Consider the following 17,243-nt stretch of genomic DNA (forward strand, 5'->3'; position numbering starts at 1 on the left):
ACTATCTTAAAGTTATTTTTAGAACATTTGAAAGGATAAGTTATCTTAAACTACAACATTTAATGAAATAATATATTTTAAAATGGATGATCAATAAATTTTCATTCAATTTTGGAAGACAAAACAACACGAAAAGCAACTGAATCAACAGGAGTTCCGGGGACCTTTGGCAGTCAGTTAATAAGATGAAAATCTGTGAATGAAACTAGTGGGTGAAGAGGAGACACATCTCTTCGTTCCCAACTAGACCTTAGTGGCAACCATTTGAGAGTGGTTTTAATCAGAAACCCTGACTACTGGCAGGACCTTTCAGGAGGAGAACTTCGGGAGAAAGGAGGCTGGGAATGAACACATCACTTTCTTCTGCTAGGACCCTTCAGCTTTGCTTGGGAGGAGGACCCAAGCTTGAAGATAAGGGAGGAAAAAATCGCGAGGAACTGCTCAAAGTTGTCCTTTCTCCCCAACAGAGTTCGCTGGTCCGCTGCCATTGGCAGGCTTCTGTGACAGACCGGGATACTTTTTCTTTTTTCTTTTCTTTTCTTATTTTTTCTTTCCTTTTCTTTTCTTTTTTCTTTTTTTCTTCCTTCCTTCCTTCCTTCCTTCCTTCCTTCCTTCCTTCCTTCCTTCCTTCCTTCCCTCCCTCCCTCCCTCCCTCTCTCTCTCTTTCTTTCACTTTTCTTTTTTTTTTTTTTGACAGGGCCTGGTTCTGTCGCCCAGGCGGGAGTGCATCGGCGCTATCTCAGGTCACTGCAACCTCTGCCTCCTGGATTCAAGCGATCCTCCCGCCTCAGCCTCCCTAGTAGCTGGGACTACAGGCACATGCCACCATGCCCGGCTTTTATTATTATTATTATTATTATTATTATTATTATTATTATTATTATTATTATTATTATTATTTTGGAAGAGACAGGGTTTCACCATGTTGCCCAGGCTGGTATTGCACTCCTGGGCTCAAACGATACTCCCGTCTCGGCCTCGCAAAGTGCTGGGATTACAGGCATGAGCCACAGCGCCCAGCCGCGGGATCGACTTTTCTAAGCAAGCTTCACTGTGCCTTTGGCTGGGGAAGTAAAAGGACAGGGAGCGCGGATCACCCTTAGCTTCCTGAAGTTGTTTCGCCCTTCCTTTGTCCGCCTTTTGCCAACCGAAGGCACTAATCCTGCAAGAGGCGTTGGCATGGGCGCCCTCCCGGCCGAGTCCCGCGCAGCACTGGTCCGTGTGCCGAGCGCCGGCTTTGCGGTGCCGAGGTCTAGGGCGCGTCGCTCCTCAGGTCTGGAGGGTCATGGATTCGGTTCATCCACCTCTATCAAGGGAATCCGCCGTGAGTAGCTGGCTCCTCTTCTCCGGCTAGGGCTGGGAATGGAAGCGTGCAGCTGCAAAACAAGGGCGCGGGGAATAAATTCCAGAAGCCCTTTTCCCTGGCTGCCCAGAATCCGGCCCTGGCGTAGTCAGAGTGACTTTAGTCACTCTAATATTTTTTTTTTAACTGAGGGTCTCCAAATGCCGTAGTAGCCCTGGGCGAGACGGCTGCTCAGATGAGGAAGGTTTCGTCCCAGCCCCGGAAAACCCATATTGTCCTGCGCACCCCCCGCGCCACCGCGATTCTCTAATCCCCCAAAGCCTCCCAAGACTGTAATGGAGTAAATACAATTTCATCGTGATATTTCCACGACTATATCAGTAAAGTTTTTTTTTTTTTTTTTTTTTTTGAGAGTTTTAAAAGAGTTGTGAGCCGGGCGGGCGCGGTGCCTGTAATCCCAGCACTCTGACAGGCCGAGGCGGGCGGATCACGAGGTCAATATATCGAGACCATACTGGCCAACTTGGTGAAAACCCGTCTCTGCTAAATATACAAAATTAGCTGGTCGCGGTGGCGCGCGCCTGTAGTCCCAGCTACTTGGGAGGTTGAGGCAGGAGAATCGTTTGAACCTGGGAGGCGGAGGTTGCAGTGAGCTGAGATTGCACCACTGCACTCCAGACTGGGCGACAGAGTGAGACTCCGTCTCAAAAAGAGTTGTGTTCAGTTGGGTGGCAACTGACAGCTCGCCGAACCACAACCCCTTATTTAACAGATAAGGAAGCTGGGACCCAGAGGGAGCCAAAGCAATGGAGAAAGCTAGGAGTTCTTCGGGACTTTTCCCCTCTCCTCTTTCTCTCCTTCCCCAAGGTCCCACCTACCCCGGGCTCATTTCCCCCCACCTCCTCCGGGTTCACTTTGTAGGACTCCGTTCCTGCAGGGCCAGGTCCCTCCGAAGTCCCCGGGAGCGTGAAGGCGCCTGGGCTCGCGAGCATACGCGGAGGCGTGGCCCCCGGTCACACATCCCAAACAGCCGAGCGAAGACTCCGAGACAAGCACAATAGTTAGGGAAAGAGCCGGCAGTGGAGGCCCAAAATGGGCTGACCCGTAACTAGGAGGCGTGGGCACGGTTATTCAGGGTAGGGAGCGCGCGGACGGCAGAGGGGCCCATGCACGGTTCCCATGTTCTACTGGAATTGAGTGTTGACTCTCAGGGGACTTTGCTGGAAAGCCTCTGCTTCCAAAGCTTCCATCTAAGCCCCTTTCCGAAATCAGGGAAGCTGGATGCGTTTAGAAAAAATAAAAAATAAAAATAGGCCGGGTGCGGTTGCTCATGCCTGTAATCCCAGCACTTTGGGAGGCCCAGGCGGGCGGATCACCTGAGGTCAGGAGTTCAAGACCAGCTTGGTAAGGGTTTCGCATGGCGAAAACCTGTCTCTACTAAAAATACAAAAATTAGCCAGGCGTGGTGGCGCGGACCTGTAATCCCAGCTACTCGGGAGGTTGAGGCAGGAGAATCGCTTGAACCTGGGAGGCGGTTGCAGTGAGCCGAGATGGCGCCACTGCACTCCAGCCTGGGCAACGGAGTGAGACAAAAAAGGAGAAAAGAAAAGAAAAGAATAAGGTTTTAAACTTAAAGGATACATTCCAACTTACCCTCTCCACCCCCACCCCCTGGCTGCAGTTTCCCTTTGCTTCCAGGGCTGAGTTTAACCTCCACCTCCGTTCCTGGGTCTGTGGTGGAGGGGGTGACCGGCCCCTGGAGCACGGGCGCTAACCAGGTAGGCGAAACAGGGCGGAGCCCTCCGGAGATGCATCTTTATAAAGGAGGGGTCAGCTGCCAGACGTTGATGCTACCGTTCGGGTGGAGACCGTTCAGCACCGCGGCCGAGGACAGGGCCCCGCCCGGGTCCATAACCATTGTCCCCAACTTCCAGATTTCTAAACAACCTCTCTCTCTCTGCCCCTCCCCTTCACACACATACCCCACTTTCTTCTTTAAAGAGGAGGAAAAAAAATCACCTGGCGCACCTCTCCTTTTTTCTTCTATTTTTCAGAACTCTGGGCGGAAAGCGCGAGCGGGTTGGGCAGATGCCCGCAGCCGCGGTGCAGGATACGGTCGGCGTGTGCTCCTACGGGATGCAGCTCAGCTGGGACATCAACGATCCGCAGATGCCTCAGGTAAGTGAACCGGGTGTGTGCGGGCACGCGGGGCTCAGTCCATCCGAAGGAGGGAGGGAGAATGGCATCGAGTTCTTGAAGAGTCTGTGGACGTACCATACACACACACACACACACACACGCAAAATTTCTGGGTTTCTGAGGCCCCCTCAAATGTAGAAAGAGAACTGGACTCCACAAAAGGCTGAATTGGGTTTAGAAGTGTGTCTTCTCGGCCGGGCACGGTGGCTCACGCCTGTAATCCCAGCACTTTGGGAGGTCGAGGAGGGCGGATCACCTGAGATCGGGAGTTCAAGACCAGCCTAACCAACATGGAGAAACCCCCGTCTCTACTAAAAATGCAAAATTATCTGGGCCTGGTGGAGAATGCCTATAGTCCCAGCTACTCGGGAGGCTGAGGAGGGAGAATCGCTTGAACCCGGGAGACGAGGTTGCTGTGAGCCAAGATCGCCCCATTGCACTCCAGCCTAGGCAACAAGAGCAAAACTCCGTCTCAAAAAAAAAAAAAAGAAAAGAAAAGAAAAAGAAAGAAAGAGGAAGAAATGTGTCTTCTCCCAGCAATTACCTGTGCTTGCCTGAAATTACACAGAAAGCAGCAGGAAATGTTGATCAGGCTCCACATTCCCAGTCTTGGGGAGAGCGAGACACCTGTCCTTTCACTTCCCATTAATCAAGGTAGAAATCAGGTGCCTCTCCTTATTCATTTACTTTAAATCCATGAGAAAGCTAACGAGAAAATCTAAACAGATGTAAATACCACTGCTTCTCATACAACAAAACTATGAGGTACAACTGTAAAGTGAATCTAATGCTCTAAATTTAAAACAAATAGCCCAACATCAGCAATTTTTTCAGACCTGCCTGACTGCCCAGAGGAAGGAGGCACCATAGTCATACCAACAAGGCCATCTGTCCCCAAAACTTACTTCTTCTTTAATGACAAGCAAATCATCATTCTTTTAGAGTGAATTCGTTGTATTTTGCTTTATTTCAATAAAGCAAAAATGGTTTGGAGCCAAGTCCAAAGAATGAACTGGGATGGATGAAGTGGTGAATGAAGTGGTTTGAAGCCAATTCCAGAGAATGACCAATTATGCTTGGTCATACTGGTTTGGGCCAAAACTGAGTGACTCTGAAGTCCCGGCCATGGGGGATGGGGGGTGTAGAATGAGAGTTGCTTCCCAACCATTTACAAATGTGGGCTTCCAGCAATGTTGTGGCACAGGAATAAAAGAGATGTGTCATTTTTTCAGCAACTAAAATGTGCCTGATAGGTGTTCAGATGAATAGTAATTCATTGCAACATTGTGTCGCCTCTCAAAGAGGTCAGCACTTTTTTGGATCCATACATTTGTAGATTAGGTGTGTTTTACTCCTTTGTTTTTGTTTGTTTGTTTGTTTGGGTTTTTTTTTGTTGTTTGTTTTTTGAGACAGATTTTAGCTCTTGTTGCCTAGGCTGGGTGCAATCACATGATCTCCGCTCACTGCAACCTCCATCCCCCAGGTTCAAGCAATTCTCTTGCCTCAGCTTCCCAAGTAGCTGGGACTACAGGCATGCGCCACCACACCTGGCTAATTTTGTATTTTTAGTAGAGATCGGGTTTCTCCATGTTGGTCAAGCTGGTCTCAAACTCCTGACCTCAGCTGATCTACCCGCCTCAGCCTCTCAAAGTGCTGGGATTACAGGCGTGAGCCACCATGCCCAGCCCACTCCTTTGTTTTAAAGTCTGCCTACTTTAGAGTCACATGGTACCACTTTCATGAAAGTGGACCACAGTACAGCAAGTGCATCTCATTCTGTTTCTGTCCATGTACATCTTCACAGGAAGCAATCATATCTTGCATTTTAGAAAATCACATCCAAATAATGTAATTATGGTTCGTCTCTCAAGCATTTGGTAGACTTCCTATGTAAATATGAACTTTGTTTTAGGACACTGGTTGTTAAGCGGAAGTATGTGTGTAATAGCTCAAAAGGGCCAGGCACACTGGGACACAGTGAAGTGAAGAAACTTAGCATCGCCCTGCTCTGGCTAACCGAGTGAGTGAGTTAAACTACCTGTATGACCTTGAGAGAGTCCTTGAATTTGCCTTGGTCTCAGGCTACTTACCGACTTGTCATCAAGTGGTAGAGTGAGATAACCATCTCAAACTCTCCTCCGGGTCTACGATCAGGTTCCGGTGGAGTGTGTGTGCGTACACACACACACACACACAACATGCCAACACTTTAGAACAAATGAAACCCAATCCTTGACATCCTCTATTCTGATTTTAAAAATATAGTCTCTGCGGCTTCACTGCCGGGGTCACTACCTCAGTAGCTCGTGTGAGGCATGAGGGCCTAGTCTACATCCTTAAGGGAGAACTAAAGAAAGGCTATTTTCTGGAAAATTGTCAATTCATTACTAAGATCCTTAAGTTAAAATATTCACTTTTAAAACAAAGATATTAGCATTTAGTATAAGCTTGGAGTTGATAGTACATCATTATATATTTCACTTGTGTCTTACCTTACACTGATGTACTAATTTATGTCAATTGTAATATTTCAGAGAAAAGATAAATAATACCTAATGGTAGTAATAATGCTTTCAACAATATCTTTGTAATTTTGGAAACAAAATCACTCATTTACCTTATTACTGTTAGAATGTGCAGTATTCGTGATGTATACAAGTCTGAATTTTCCAACTGTGAATACTTTGGCTTTGCAAATGTTTGATCTAATTTTCCTGAGTGGCAGGAGTGGGGAAGAGATGCAAATGGCTTACTACTATGATACACTGTTCTGAGCTTTTATCACACCAGCAAGGCTACTGGGTCTGGCTGCTACCCATCTTCTGTTTATATTCCAGCTATGCCACTGTGAAAGGTTATCTATTGAACCCTCATTTCCTTATTTAGTAAACAAGAGTAAAGATGTCCATCTTGCAAAGATGTTGTGAGAATTATATATATTGCATAATATGGCTTTGCAATACAATTCTGCATTGTAGTGTGAAAGCAGCCCTAAACATTACATAAAAGAAAGTGCTCAGTGGCCGGGCATGGTGGCTTATGCCTGTAATCTCAGCACTTTGGGAGGCCAAGGTGGGTGGATCATGAGGTCAGGAGATCAAGACCATCCTGGCCAATATGGTGAAACCCCATCTCTACTAAAAATACAAAAATAGCCAGGCGTGGTGGCATGCGCCTGTAGTCCCAGCTACTCGGGAGGCTGAGGCAGGAGAATCACTTGAACCCGGGAGGCGGAGGTTGCAGTGAGCTGAGATCATGCTACTATACTCCAGCCTGGGTGACAGAGCGAGATTCCATCTCAAAAAAAAAGAAAAAAGAAAGTGCTCAGTAAAGGGTGATTATACAATGAAACTTATATGTAAAAGAGACATTTATTGCAGTATAAATAATGCATTAAATTGACAAAGACTACCAAATGTGACTACTAAGGCAATGCTCAGTATTTTAGATATAACTTATTATTTCAGTTATGTGGCTCTTTTGAGGAGAATGACAATCCCATATTGTTCTGGGGAGCAGTCCAGTGCCAGGCAAGCTCACCCACACCCCAAAGCTCATGGCTTAAGTCCTTCATTGCAGTACCCTTTTAAACTTGGAGATCCAAGTTGAGAATAGGGAGGGAAGCTGTTCTTTCCTCTCTCACATTACTCTGGGTGCTAATGTGACTGACAGGTTTGGCATAGAGAGCCAAGAGCTTTAGAAGAAAATGCACTGATTTAAAGATATTTACCAGTTAAATTACATTTCAGTGATAGAACATTCCAATCACTTTTTCCCCTGGTACTTTGATACTTAACTTAAAAATGTTTTCAACATTTAAACACACCAAGAAGTGATATAATATAGTGGTAAGAAGTACAGGCTCTGGAATGGGACTGCCAGGGTGTAAATCCTAGAGCCAGATCTTGCTAGCTGTGTGACGTGACCTTGGGCAAGTTGATTAACCTCTTGGACTTCCATGTCCTCGTTGGTAAATTGGAAATAATTGTTTGCCTATAACTTGAAGTCTAGATGAATAATGTATAGCATTTAACAGATAAGCACTGTATAAACATTACTTATTACCTGGTTGTCAGGAAGTCTTATATAGAAAGAGTGGCATTTTGGGATTTGACATTACGGGATTTAAAAGGAACACGTTTTTATCCTAATGTGCTTGGAGAAATTTTAGAGCATAATGTGTGCAGTTTGGACTGGATAAACGGACGACCACCCTTACTTCTGCACTCTTCTAGGAGCTGGCCCTCTTCGACCAATTCCGAGAGTGGCCTGATGGCTACGTGCGCTTCATCTACAGCAGCGATGAGAAGAAGGCTCAGCGTCACCTGAGCGGCTGGGCCATGCGCAACACCAACAACCACAATGGCCGCATCCTCAAGAAGTCATGCCTGGGTGTGGTGGTGTGTGCACAGGCCTGCTGCCTGCCCGACGGTTCCCGCCTGCAGCTGCGGCCAGCCATCTGCGACAAGGCACGGCTGAAACAGCAGAGTGAGGACGCGGGGCCAGGGAGAGGGTGACCTTGGAGTCATGAGCTTTTTGTTGTTGTTGTTCTTGTTTGTTTGTTTGAGTGGAGTCTCACTCTGTTGCTCAGGCTGGAGTGCAATGGCGCAATCTCAGCTCACTGCAACCGCGGCCTCCCGGGTTCAAGCAATCCTCCTGCCTGAGCATCCCAAGTAGCTGGGATTACAGGCATGCGCCACCACGCCTGGCTAATTTTGCATTTTTGGTAGAGACAGGGTTTCTCCATGTTGGTCAGGCTGGTCTTGAACTCCCGACCTCAGGTGATCCTCCCTCCTTGGCCTCCCAAAGTGCTAGGATTACAGGTGAGAGCCACCGCACCCAGCTAATTTTGTATTTTTAGTAGAGACAGAGTTTCTCCATGTTGGTCAGGCTGGTCTTGAACTCCTGACCTCAGGTGATCTGCCCACCTCGGCCTCCCAAAGTGCTGGGATTAGAGGCGTGAGCCACTGTGCCCAAGCATGAGTTCTTTGTTCCCAACTAATTTGCTCTTTCTTTCTTCAGAAGGGTCTGGGGTCAGGGTTAATATTTCTCCCTTCTGGGCTTTGCAGAGAAGGCATGCCCTAACTGTCATTCTGCTTTGGAGTTGATTCCTTGTCGAGGGCACAGCGGATACCCCGTAACCAACTTTTGGCGGCTTGATAGCAATGCAATCTTTTTTCAGGTAGGTCAGGTGAGAACACAATTTGTGATGGATATTTTTCATCAGACCAAAAAAGGCCAAACCACCCTATCATGTGCCTTGGGAACCCTGGGCCAAACAAAATACAGCCCCAGTGGCCAGAAATAGGTGCTAGAGCTCCCCAGGGACCTAGCGGGAGCCTAGAAATTTGCTCACTGCTTTGTGCTCTTTAAGGTCCACAGATGGTAAACCATGTTATAGTTATAATTCTTTCAATAGAGTGAAGGGATTGCAGGTGATCTTTTAAAAAGATGTCAATTCTTAAGGCTGTTTTATTTGTTCAAGAATTTTTTTTTCTGTCATTTTGAAAGAAACAAAACTAAACACCTGAGATCTTGGGAAAGGCATAATCAATTTTTGGGCAACATTGTCAGCTTCCTTTCGAGGCATAAATGTATGATTCATTTTCTCCTTATTGCAGGCCAAGGGAGTTCATGATCACCCAAGACCAGAGAGCAAATCGGAGACGGAAGCTAGAAGAAGCGCCATCAAGAGACAAATGGCCTCTTTCTACCAACCCCAGAAAAAGAGAATTCGAGAATCCAAGGTAACAGGGAGCTGACAGTGCACAGCAGTCTCAGCTCATTTTCATCCCAAGATACGCTGATCATTATGCAAAATATGAAGGTCATACATTAATTACAAGGGTTTGATTTCATATGAAAATTATATGTCTGTAACAAAATATCATTAAGTCAACATTTGGATAGGGTTTCTAATCCCTTCTTCTCCTTAAAAGAAAAAGCAACAATCTCTACATGCAATGATACAGTCCTTATATGTCAGTGTGCTGACATCCTAATATAAGGGCGATTATGCAACAGTAATAAAGACAGAAATATGTGCCTACCAACAGGAAGTTATCAGTGCACCCTTGAGAGGGTCCTTTCTGTTATTTCATCCATAAGAATAGATAAAATTTCTCTGCGCAATTTAATTCAGTTTTCCTTTTCAACCAAAGCTTGCCAAGCAGGCAGAGCGTTAGTGTCAGGATAACAGAAACTGACATTTTCCAGCACTTCCTATGTGCCAGGCACTGGTCTAAGAGTTTCACACATTTAATGGTTGCAGAAACCCTATAATGAGGTTACTATTATTAAGTTCCATTTTTAGCATGAAGAATCTGAGGCTCAGAGAGGTTAAGTGGCTTGTACAATTCGTGAGGGACAGAGTCAGGAATTGAACCCAGGCCTGTGTGGCTCCTGTCTCCACTATTAGGAACACAGTATGGGTGAGAACAGGACCATCTGCTACTCAGAAGCATCCTACCTGGCTACCACGGACCTTCCTCATTCAGTTGTTGGTATTTATGTCTGAGAGATCTCAAGCTTAGCAACCCTTGGACCATGTGCTTAAATCACGTACCTGGGCAGTGCCATGTTCACAACTCAGAGCCCAGCACATGAATGTCTGTTTTTACTTACTTGTTGGCTATTGTTACAGGTGAGGGTGTCCACACGATTTATATAGCATGTGTCTGTGTTTGTATCATTTTTCTAGGCAGAAGAAAATCAAGACAGCAGTGGTCATTTCAGCAACATACCTCCCTTGGAAAATCCAGAAGACTTTGATATAGCTACTGAAACCAGCTTCCCTATTCCAGGGCAGCCTTGCCCTTCCTTCCCAAACTCTGATTCTTACAAAGCTACCTGTGACCTAGCCATCTTTCAAGGAGACAAAATGCCACCCTTTCAGAAATACTCAAGCCCAAGAATCTATTTGCCTAGGCCACCTTGCAGCTATGAATTGGCAAACCCTGGTTATACAAATTCGAGCCCATATCCCACCCTTTATAAGGATTCCACCAGTATCCCTAAGGACACAGACTGGGTTCATCTGAACACACTACAATATAATGTCAATTCATACAGCAGCTATGAGAGAAGCTTTGATTTCACCAACAAACAGCATGGCTGGAAACCAGCTCTTGGAAAACCCAGCCTTGTGGAGAGGACTGACCATGGGCAGCTTCAGGCCATGGCCACTCGCCCTTATTATAACCCAGAGCTTCCCTGCAGGTACCTCACGACTCCGCCACCAGGTGCCCCTGCCCTACAAACTGTGATTACCACCACCACTAAAGTGTCCTACCAGGCCTACCAGCCCCCTGCTATGAAACACAGTGACAGTGTGCGAGAGTTGAAGAGCCTTTCGAGCTGTAACTATGCTCCTGAAGATGCTGGGATGTCTGTCTATCCAGAAGCCTGGGATCCTCCAGTGACAGTCACCAGGGCTACCTCTCCTTCAGGGCCACTTCCTATGAAAATTGCAGGAGATTGCCGGGCCATCAGACCCACTGTGGCTATTCCCCACGAGCCAGTGTCCTCTAGGACGGATGAAGCAGAGACTTGGGATGTGTGTCTGTCTGGGCTGGGCTGTGCAATCAGTTACTCAGATAGAGTGGGTCCCTTCTTTACCTATAACAATGAGGATTTTTGAAAGACAATCCAGGGGACAACATAATAGCAGTGTGCACGCAGGCAGGAGGCAGGGAAATGTGAAACGGCAATGATCTCTTATTGAGTGGGGAGAGTCACCTTATGTGCAAAGAAACACAGATCGTAGTAAAAAGGCTGAGTGGCTGAGAGAATAATCAGTTGGAAATGTTTAGATAATATGGGAAATTTCACACAGCATTTTGAAACTGGCTACAATACATAGAAGTAACTCAGGAAAGTGTGAGTCTCTCAAACGAACAAATAAGCAAACTGGAGGAGGTTAAATACTGACCTAAGTTCACTTAGCTTACGAGTGGGAGTAGAAGTCAAGGATTCTGGTTCTCATTCTCGGGTTTTTCCCATTAGAGCACCTTAGGGAATTTCACATCCCTAGAGGCTGCCAAAATAGCTTCAGGAAGGAATTTTTACAGTCTTATCTCCTGAGTCATTTCATGAAATTTTTGTTTAGCATTTAGAACCTGTTAAACTAGCTTCAGGAAGTAATTTTGATTGTTTTATCTCCAACGTATATATCTACAGCTTTTCAAAAAATCTCTAGCAATGGTAAAGTTCAGCTGTTTTTAAAAGATTCATATTAGCTGAATACCTTTTCATAACATGTTTCCATAACAGAGACAGCCTAACAATGATTTGTATTTAATGGATTATCATTGTACTAAATACATTTTTTTCTGATTAGGTTTCAGAATCAGAATTAAAATGTTTTGCTAAAATACAACTTTATGGTTCCTCTGTTATTCTTCATAAAGATAATTGATAATGTTCAATTAAATATAACAAGGACATTTTAAAGTAATGAAGCCAACTCTTGACTTACTTCAAAACAGAAATAGGAAAATAAATGTTCATATTATGATCTGGGAAACAGTTGTTATGAAACATTAAAACATATTAAAAAGGCCGACAGAGGTGGCTCATGCCTGTAATCCCAACACTTTGGGAGACCAAGGCAGGAGGATTGCTTGAGCCCAGGAGTTTGAGACCAGCCTGGGGAACAGAGAGAGGCCTCATCTGTGGGCAACAGAGAGAGACCCCGGGGCATGGCACTATGCCTGTAGTCCTAGCTACTTCGGAAGCTAAGGTGGGAGGATAATTTGAACCCAGGAGGTCAAGGCTGCAAGGCTGCAGTCAGCCATCTTTGTGCTACTGCACTCCAGCTTGGGCAACAGAGCAAGACCCTGTCTCAAAAAAAAAAAAAAAAAAAAGTATTAGTTTGACTGTTTTGTAGTTTATTTGCAAAATACCTGTTGTATTCTGTCATAACAGAAAGCCTTTTTAAAACATTTGGCGTGTGCACACACACACACTTTTGCGCTGCTCCCAATATTCACTAATGTTTAGTGAAAATATTCTGTTTTCAAATAAAGATAAACTACATGAGCAATATATTTTTGAGAGGGGGTGCCTAGAAGTATCATCCTCAAATTTGCATAGAATAATCAATTTGTATAGCTAAATTGTAGTAAGTCAGATGCCATTTTAAATCATTGAGCATGCTATATTATCCAACTAATTCATAAAATCTTAATACTCAAACATCACAAATGCATGCAGTATTACCAAAAGATTAAGTAGGTATGGGTACACTCCTATGAGTTTCTAACCAACCAATTTTTTTCAAAGGGAAAGATGCTTAGTACACTCATTGGTTACTTTTTTCTTTGAACTTCCATTGCCAAAACTCACAAGCTATAATATCTAACATTTATATAGCACTTACTGGCCAAACACGGCGGCTCACACCTGTAATCCTAGTACTTTGTGGGGCTGAGGCAGGTGGATCACTTGAGCCCAGGGTGGGCAACATGGCACAACTGTATCTCTACCAAAAAAAATACAAAAATTAGCCGGGTGTGATGGTACACGCCTGTAGTCCCAGCTACTCAGAAGATTAAGGTGGGAGGATGGCTTGAGCCCAGGAGGTAGAGGTTGCAGTGAGCTGAAATAGCATCACTGCACTCCAGCCTGAGCAACAGAGCTAGACCCTGTCTCAAAAAATAAAGAACATTTAAAAAATGCTAATATATATATCAGCATTTACCACTTGTCAGACATTGTAAGCCCTGGACATACATTAATTGATGTAATTGATTTAATCCTCACAGCTGTCCCCTGAGCTACCCGAGGAGGTGAAATGACGTATAGAGCGAGTGGGAGACCAAGATTTGAATTCAGGTCATCTCCCTGTTCTTAGCCAATACATTATATTGGCTTTGATTTTACTCTTTTATCAATAAAATTGCATTTATACTTAAGCATTGCTCTTGGCACAGAGCGAGCTTTGTTACTTCTAAGCGTTCGTGTTCCAATGTGGGACTTGAGGAATCCCGGCAGGATGGGGAGGAAGGGCCAGGAATGGGAGTAAGCAGACATACTGGAGGCCCTGACACAATCGTTTCCCAACGTGTGGTACAAGGGTCCCATGGGGTACAGAGTGAGTCTAGACAGTCCACAAATATTTAATAGTTACTGACTTATTTTAATAGAAATATATATATATTTTATGTATATATAATATAATATAATAGAAAAATATATATATGTATAATAGAAAAAGATATAAATAACACATCAAACCCATGATTTTAGGTGGTGCCCATCATAATCCCAAAAGACACAATACTGAATGCCATAATCCCAAATATTGAAATCCAGAAAGATCAAAATCCGTAATGTCTAAAATCTCAAAAACTACAATCCCAAAAGATTAAAATTCCAAATGTTGAAATCCTGGAAGCTGAATTCTGAAAAAGAGATTAATGCATTTTCAGTTGCATGCAGATAGTTACATTGTGTTTGTTGCATCATGTTAGGCTGAGCTACCATGTCTTTATTTGGAAATTTAGTATGGTTTAAGGAGATGCATATGGGTGTCAAGTTAACAAGAGATCAACTTATCACTGATAGGAGAAGTATGGCATGAATTGGGTTGAAATGGAAAGCAGGCCTCAGAGCCTTGAAGTCCAATACAGGGCATCTAGATTTTATTCCAAGAACCATGGCAAACCACTGAAGAATTTTTTTTTTAAGACGGAGTTTCGCTCTTGTTGTCCAGGCTGGAGTGCAGTGGCGCGATCTCGGCTCACTGCAACCTCCGCCTCCCAGGTTCAAGCGGTTCTCCTACCTCAGCCTCCGGAGTAGCTAGGATTACAGGTACATGCCACCACACCCGGCTAAGTTTTGTATTTTTAGTAGATGAGGTTTCACCATCTTGGCCAGGCTGGTCTCGAACTCCTGACCTCGTGATCCACCTATCTTGGCCTCCCAAGGTGCTGGGATTACAGGCATGAGCCACCGAGCCCGGCTACCACTGAAGAATTTTTAGCAGAAAAGTGGCATGATCCAATTTATGTTTTGAGAGGAATCATCCCGACGCTGTGTGGATACTGGATTAAAGCTGGGTTTAGGAAGCAGGAAGATGACTGCAAGTAGTCCAGGCAAGAAATGGTGGCTTGGACTAGATGGTAGCGGTGGAGATGGAAGGAAATAGACAGATTCAAAATGTAATTGGGGAAGACCCACTCGGGAGCCCCTCTGTCTCTGCAGGAAAGAGAACTAGTCTCCTTTCTCTTTCTTTCGCCTATTAAACCTGAGCTCTTAAACTCACTTCTTGTGTGTACGCATCTTCAATTTCCTTGGTGTGAGACGACGACTCGGATATTTACCCCAGACAATGATGCTGCTTCATTTTAGGGCCCCATCTGGGATCGTTTCTATTAGCTTTGAAGGGTTTCTAATAGCTTTGAAGATTGCAACATTGGAATAGAGAAAAAACGTGCAGGACTCATGAAGAGCTGAAATGTTCATGAATGTCAAACAGGAGTTAACTGCATGCACTACACCAATAGAGGTCTGAAGACACAATTGGAGAAACTGATTGTCTTGCCAAAGCTTTGACTGGAAGTGTGCTTCCTTTTAAGGAATCAAGCTTGACTTGCAGAGCCAATAAAAGCCTCTTGGGGATGACTGGCCTCCTACTTTGTCTACACAGTCCCCATGCAGATTTCCTAACCTGTGACTAACCCTGCTTATTTCCCTGAATCAAGTAGTGATCTCCTGCAGCTTGGAAGAGACAAAAAGTCATGGGTAATGTAAAAATCTGGATCAATATGCCAGTTCTGGGCAATTATCCTGCAAATCCTGCCAGGTAATAAAAGTAAATAGGGTGCCTATAAAAGTAAGTTGGAGGTAACATCCGTGGAACTTACTTATGATTTAGGTGTGGATAGTAAGGAATAAGGAAAAATAAAGAACTACTCTCCTTTTCTGGCTTCAACAAACTGAGTAACTGGTGGTACCATTCCTGAAGTATTGACAGCTAAGAAAAGAACAGTTATGGTCCCTTAATGCTTGTGAGTCATCGAAGCTATCAGATGGACACAATCCTGGAGCTCTGTGGAGGGTTAGAGATATGGATAAATATCAGGAGATCATAAGAATAAAGCTGCTTTTTAAAGCCAATAGTAGCTTACCTACTAAGATAATCTAGAGCTGTACTGTCTAACATGGTAGCCACTCACCATGTGTGGTAATATAAATTAATCAAAATTAAATAAAAGTTAGCTGGGCACAGTGGCTCATGTCTGTAATCCCAGCTCTTTGGGAAGCCAAGGTGGGCAGTTCACTTGAGGTTAGGAGTTCAAGACCTGCCTGGCCAACATGGTGAAACCCAGTCTTTACAAAAAATACAAAAATTAGCCAGGCGTGATAGCACATGCCTGTAATCCCAGCTACTCCAGAGGCTGAGGCAAGAGGATCGCTTGAACCCAGGAGGTGGAGGTTGTAGTGAGCCAAGATTGTGCCACTGTACTCCAGCCTGGGTGACAGAGTGGAACTCTCAATTAAAAAATTAAATAATTAAATAAAATTTAAAATTCCATCCCTCAGTCACACTAGTCACATTTCAAGTGCCTAGTCGCCATATGTAGCTAGTGGCTACTGCATTGGATGGTGCAGAAAGAGGACATGTCCATCATCACAGAGAGTTCTATTGGACAGTGTTGATACAGAGGAGGATGGAGGAAACCTTGTATGAAGCCATGAGGAGTTCCCAATTTGGAGTTAGAGGAGAAGGATCTGATAGAGGAGATGAGAATTAGTGGCTAGATAAGTAGAAAACCAGGACAGAGAAGGGGTCACAGAAGCCAGAGCTGAATTCTTTCAAAAGAGAGAAGAAGGTCAACACTGCAGAATGCGGCTGAAATGTTAACATGAGTACAGAAGAGTGTCCATTGGGTGTGGCAACAAAGAACGTGCTGGTGACCATGAAGATACCTGTTTCCATGGGGTGATGGGGCTCTGTGAGGCCGATTGGAATGGGCTGAGGGCCAATGGGAAACAAGGAGCTGGAGACAGCATATGTACTCTCTGGATGATGTAAGGTTGGTTTTCAAGTGTGAATAAAAGTCTATGTGCTTGATTAAAAACTGTATTGACAGCTTCAAATTTCTTCCAGTGAAATTTGCCTTGGTGATAGGGTTGCCACAGTTAGCAAACAAAAATACAGGCCACCCAGTTATGAATTTTGGATAAACAATGAGTAATTTTTGAGTATAAGCACAGTCATTCATCACTTAGCAATGGGAATATGTTCTAAGAAATGTGTCCTTAGGTGACTTCGTCCTTGTGGAGAAATCAGGTTGTATTTACACGAACCTAGATGGTAGAGCCCACTATACACTTACGCTAATATGGTAGAACCTATGGCTCCTAAGCCACAAACCTGGACATCATAGTAATGTACTGAATATTGTAGGCAATTATAACATAATAAGTATTTGTGTATCTAAACATAGAAAAGGTAAAGTGAGTGTATACTATAAAATATAAAAAATGGGCCGGGTGCAGTGGCTCATGCCTGTAATCCCAGCACTTTGGGAGGTCGAGGCAGGTGGATCACCTGAAGTCAGGAGTTCGAGACCAGCCTGACCAATATGATGAAATACTTAGGATTTATTAAAATTATTTAAAAAAAATTTTAATATTCTTTCTTTAATAATAAATCAACCTTAGCTTACTATAACATTTTTACTTTATAAAATTTTTTAATTTAAAAAATATTTTATATATAGATAGATTAATT

The 17,243-nt window shown here is 44.3% G+C and overlaps 1 protein-coding gene across 1 annotated transcript; it reads left to right on the forward strand.

Annotated features, from left to right (window-relative positions):
* Positions 1 to 3,325: 3,325 nt before the first annotated feature.
* GCM2 (glial cells missing transcription factor 2) lies at positions 3,326 to 11,879 on the forward strand. Its single transcript, XM_023185345.1, has 5 exons — positions 3,326 to 3,481; positions 7,738 to 7,990; positions 8,572 to 8,684; positions 9,124 to 9,249; positions 10,203 to 11,879. Exons 1-5 carry the CDS (start codon positions 3,392 to 3,394, stop codon positions 11,139 to 11,141), a joined length of 1,521 nt encoding a protein of 506 aa, XP_023041113.1. The 5' UTR covers positions 3,326 to 3,391; the 3' UTR covers positions 11,142 to 11,879.
* The last annotated feature ends 5,364 nt before the right edge of the window (positions 11,880 to 17,243 follow it).

The sequence above is a fragment of the Piliocolobus tephrosceles genome, chromosome 5 (genome assembly GCF_002776525.5).
Source record: "Piliocolobus tephrosceles isolate RC106 chromosome 5, ASM277652v3, whole genome shotgun sequence".
NCBI lineage: Eukaryota > Metazoa > Chordata > Mammalia > Primates > Cercopithecidae > Piliocolobus > Piliocolobus tephrosceles.

Bases quoted from the DNA above. Each gene is read 5' to 3' on its own strand.
- GCM2 (XM_023185345.1), top strand. From the start codon at position 3,392: ATGCCCGCAGCCGCGGTGCAGGATACGGTCGGCGTGTGCTCCTACGGG. The intron at 3,482-7,737 runs GTAAGTGAACCG...GCACTCTTCTAG, and splicing joins ACGATCCGCAGATGCCTCAG to GAGCTGGCCCTCTTCGACCA. The intron at 9,250-10,202 runs GTAACAGGGAGC...TCATTTTTCTAG, and splicing joins AGAGAATTCGAGAATCCAAG to GCAGAAGAAAATCAAGACAG.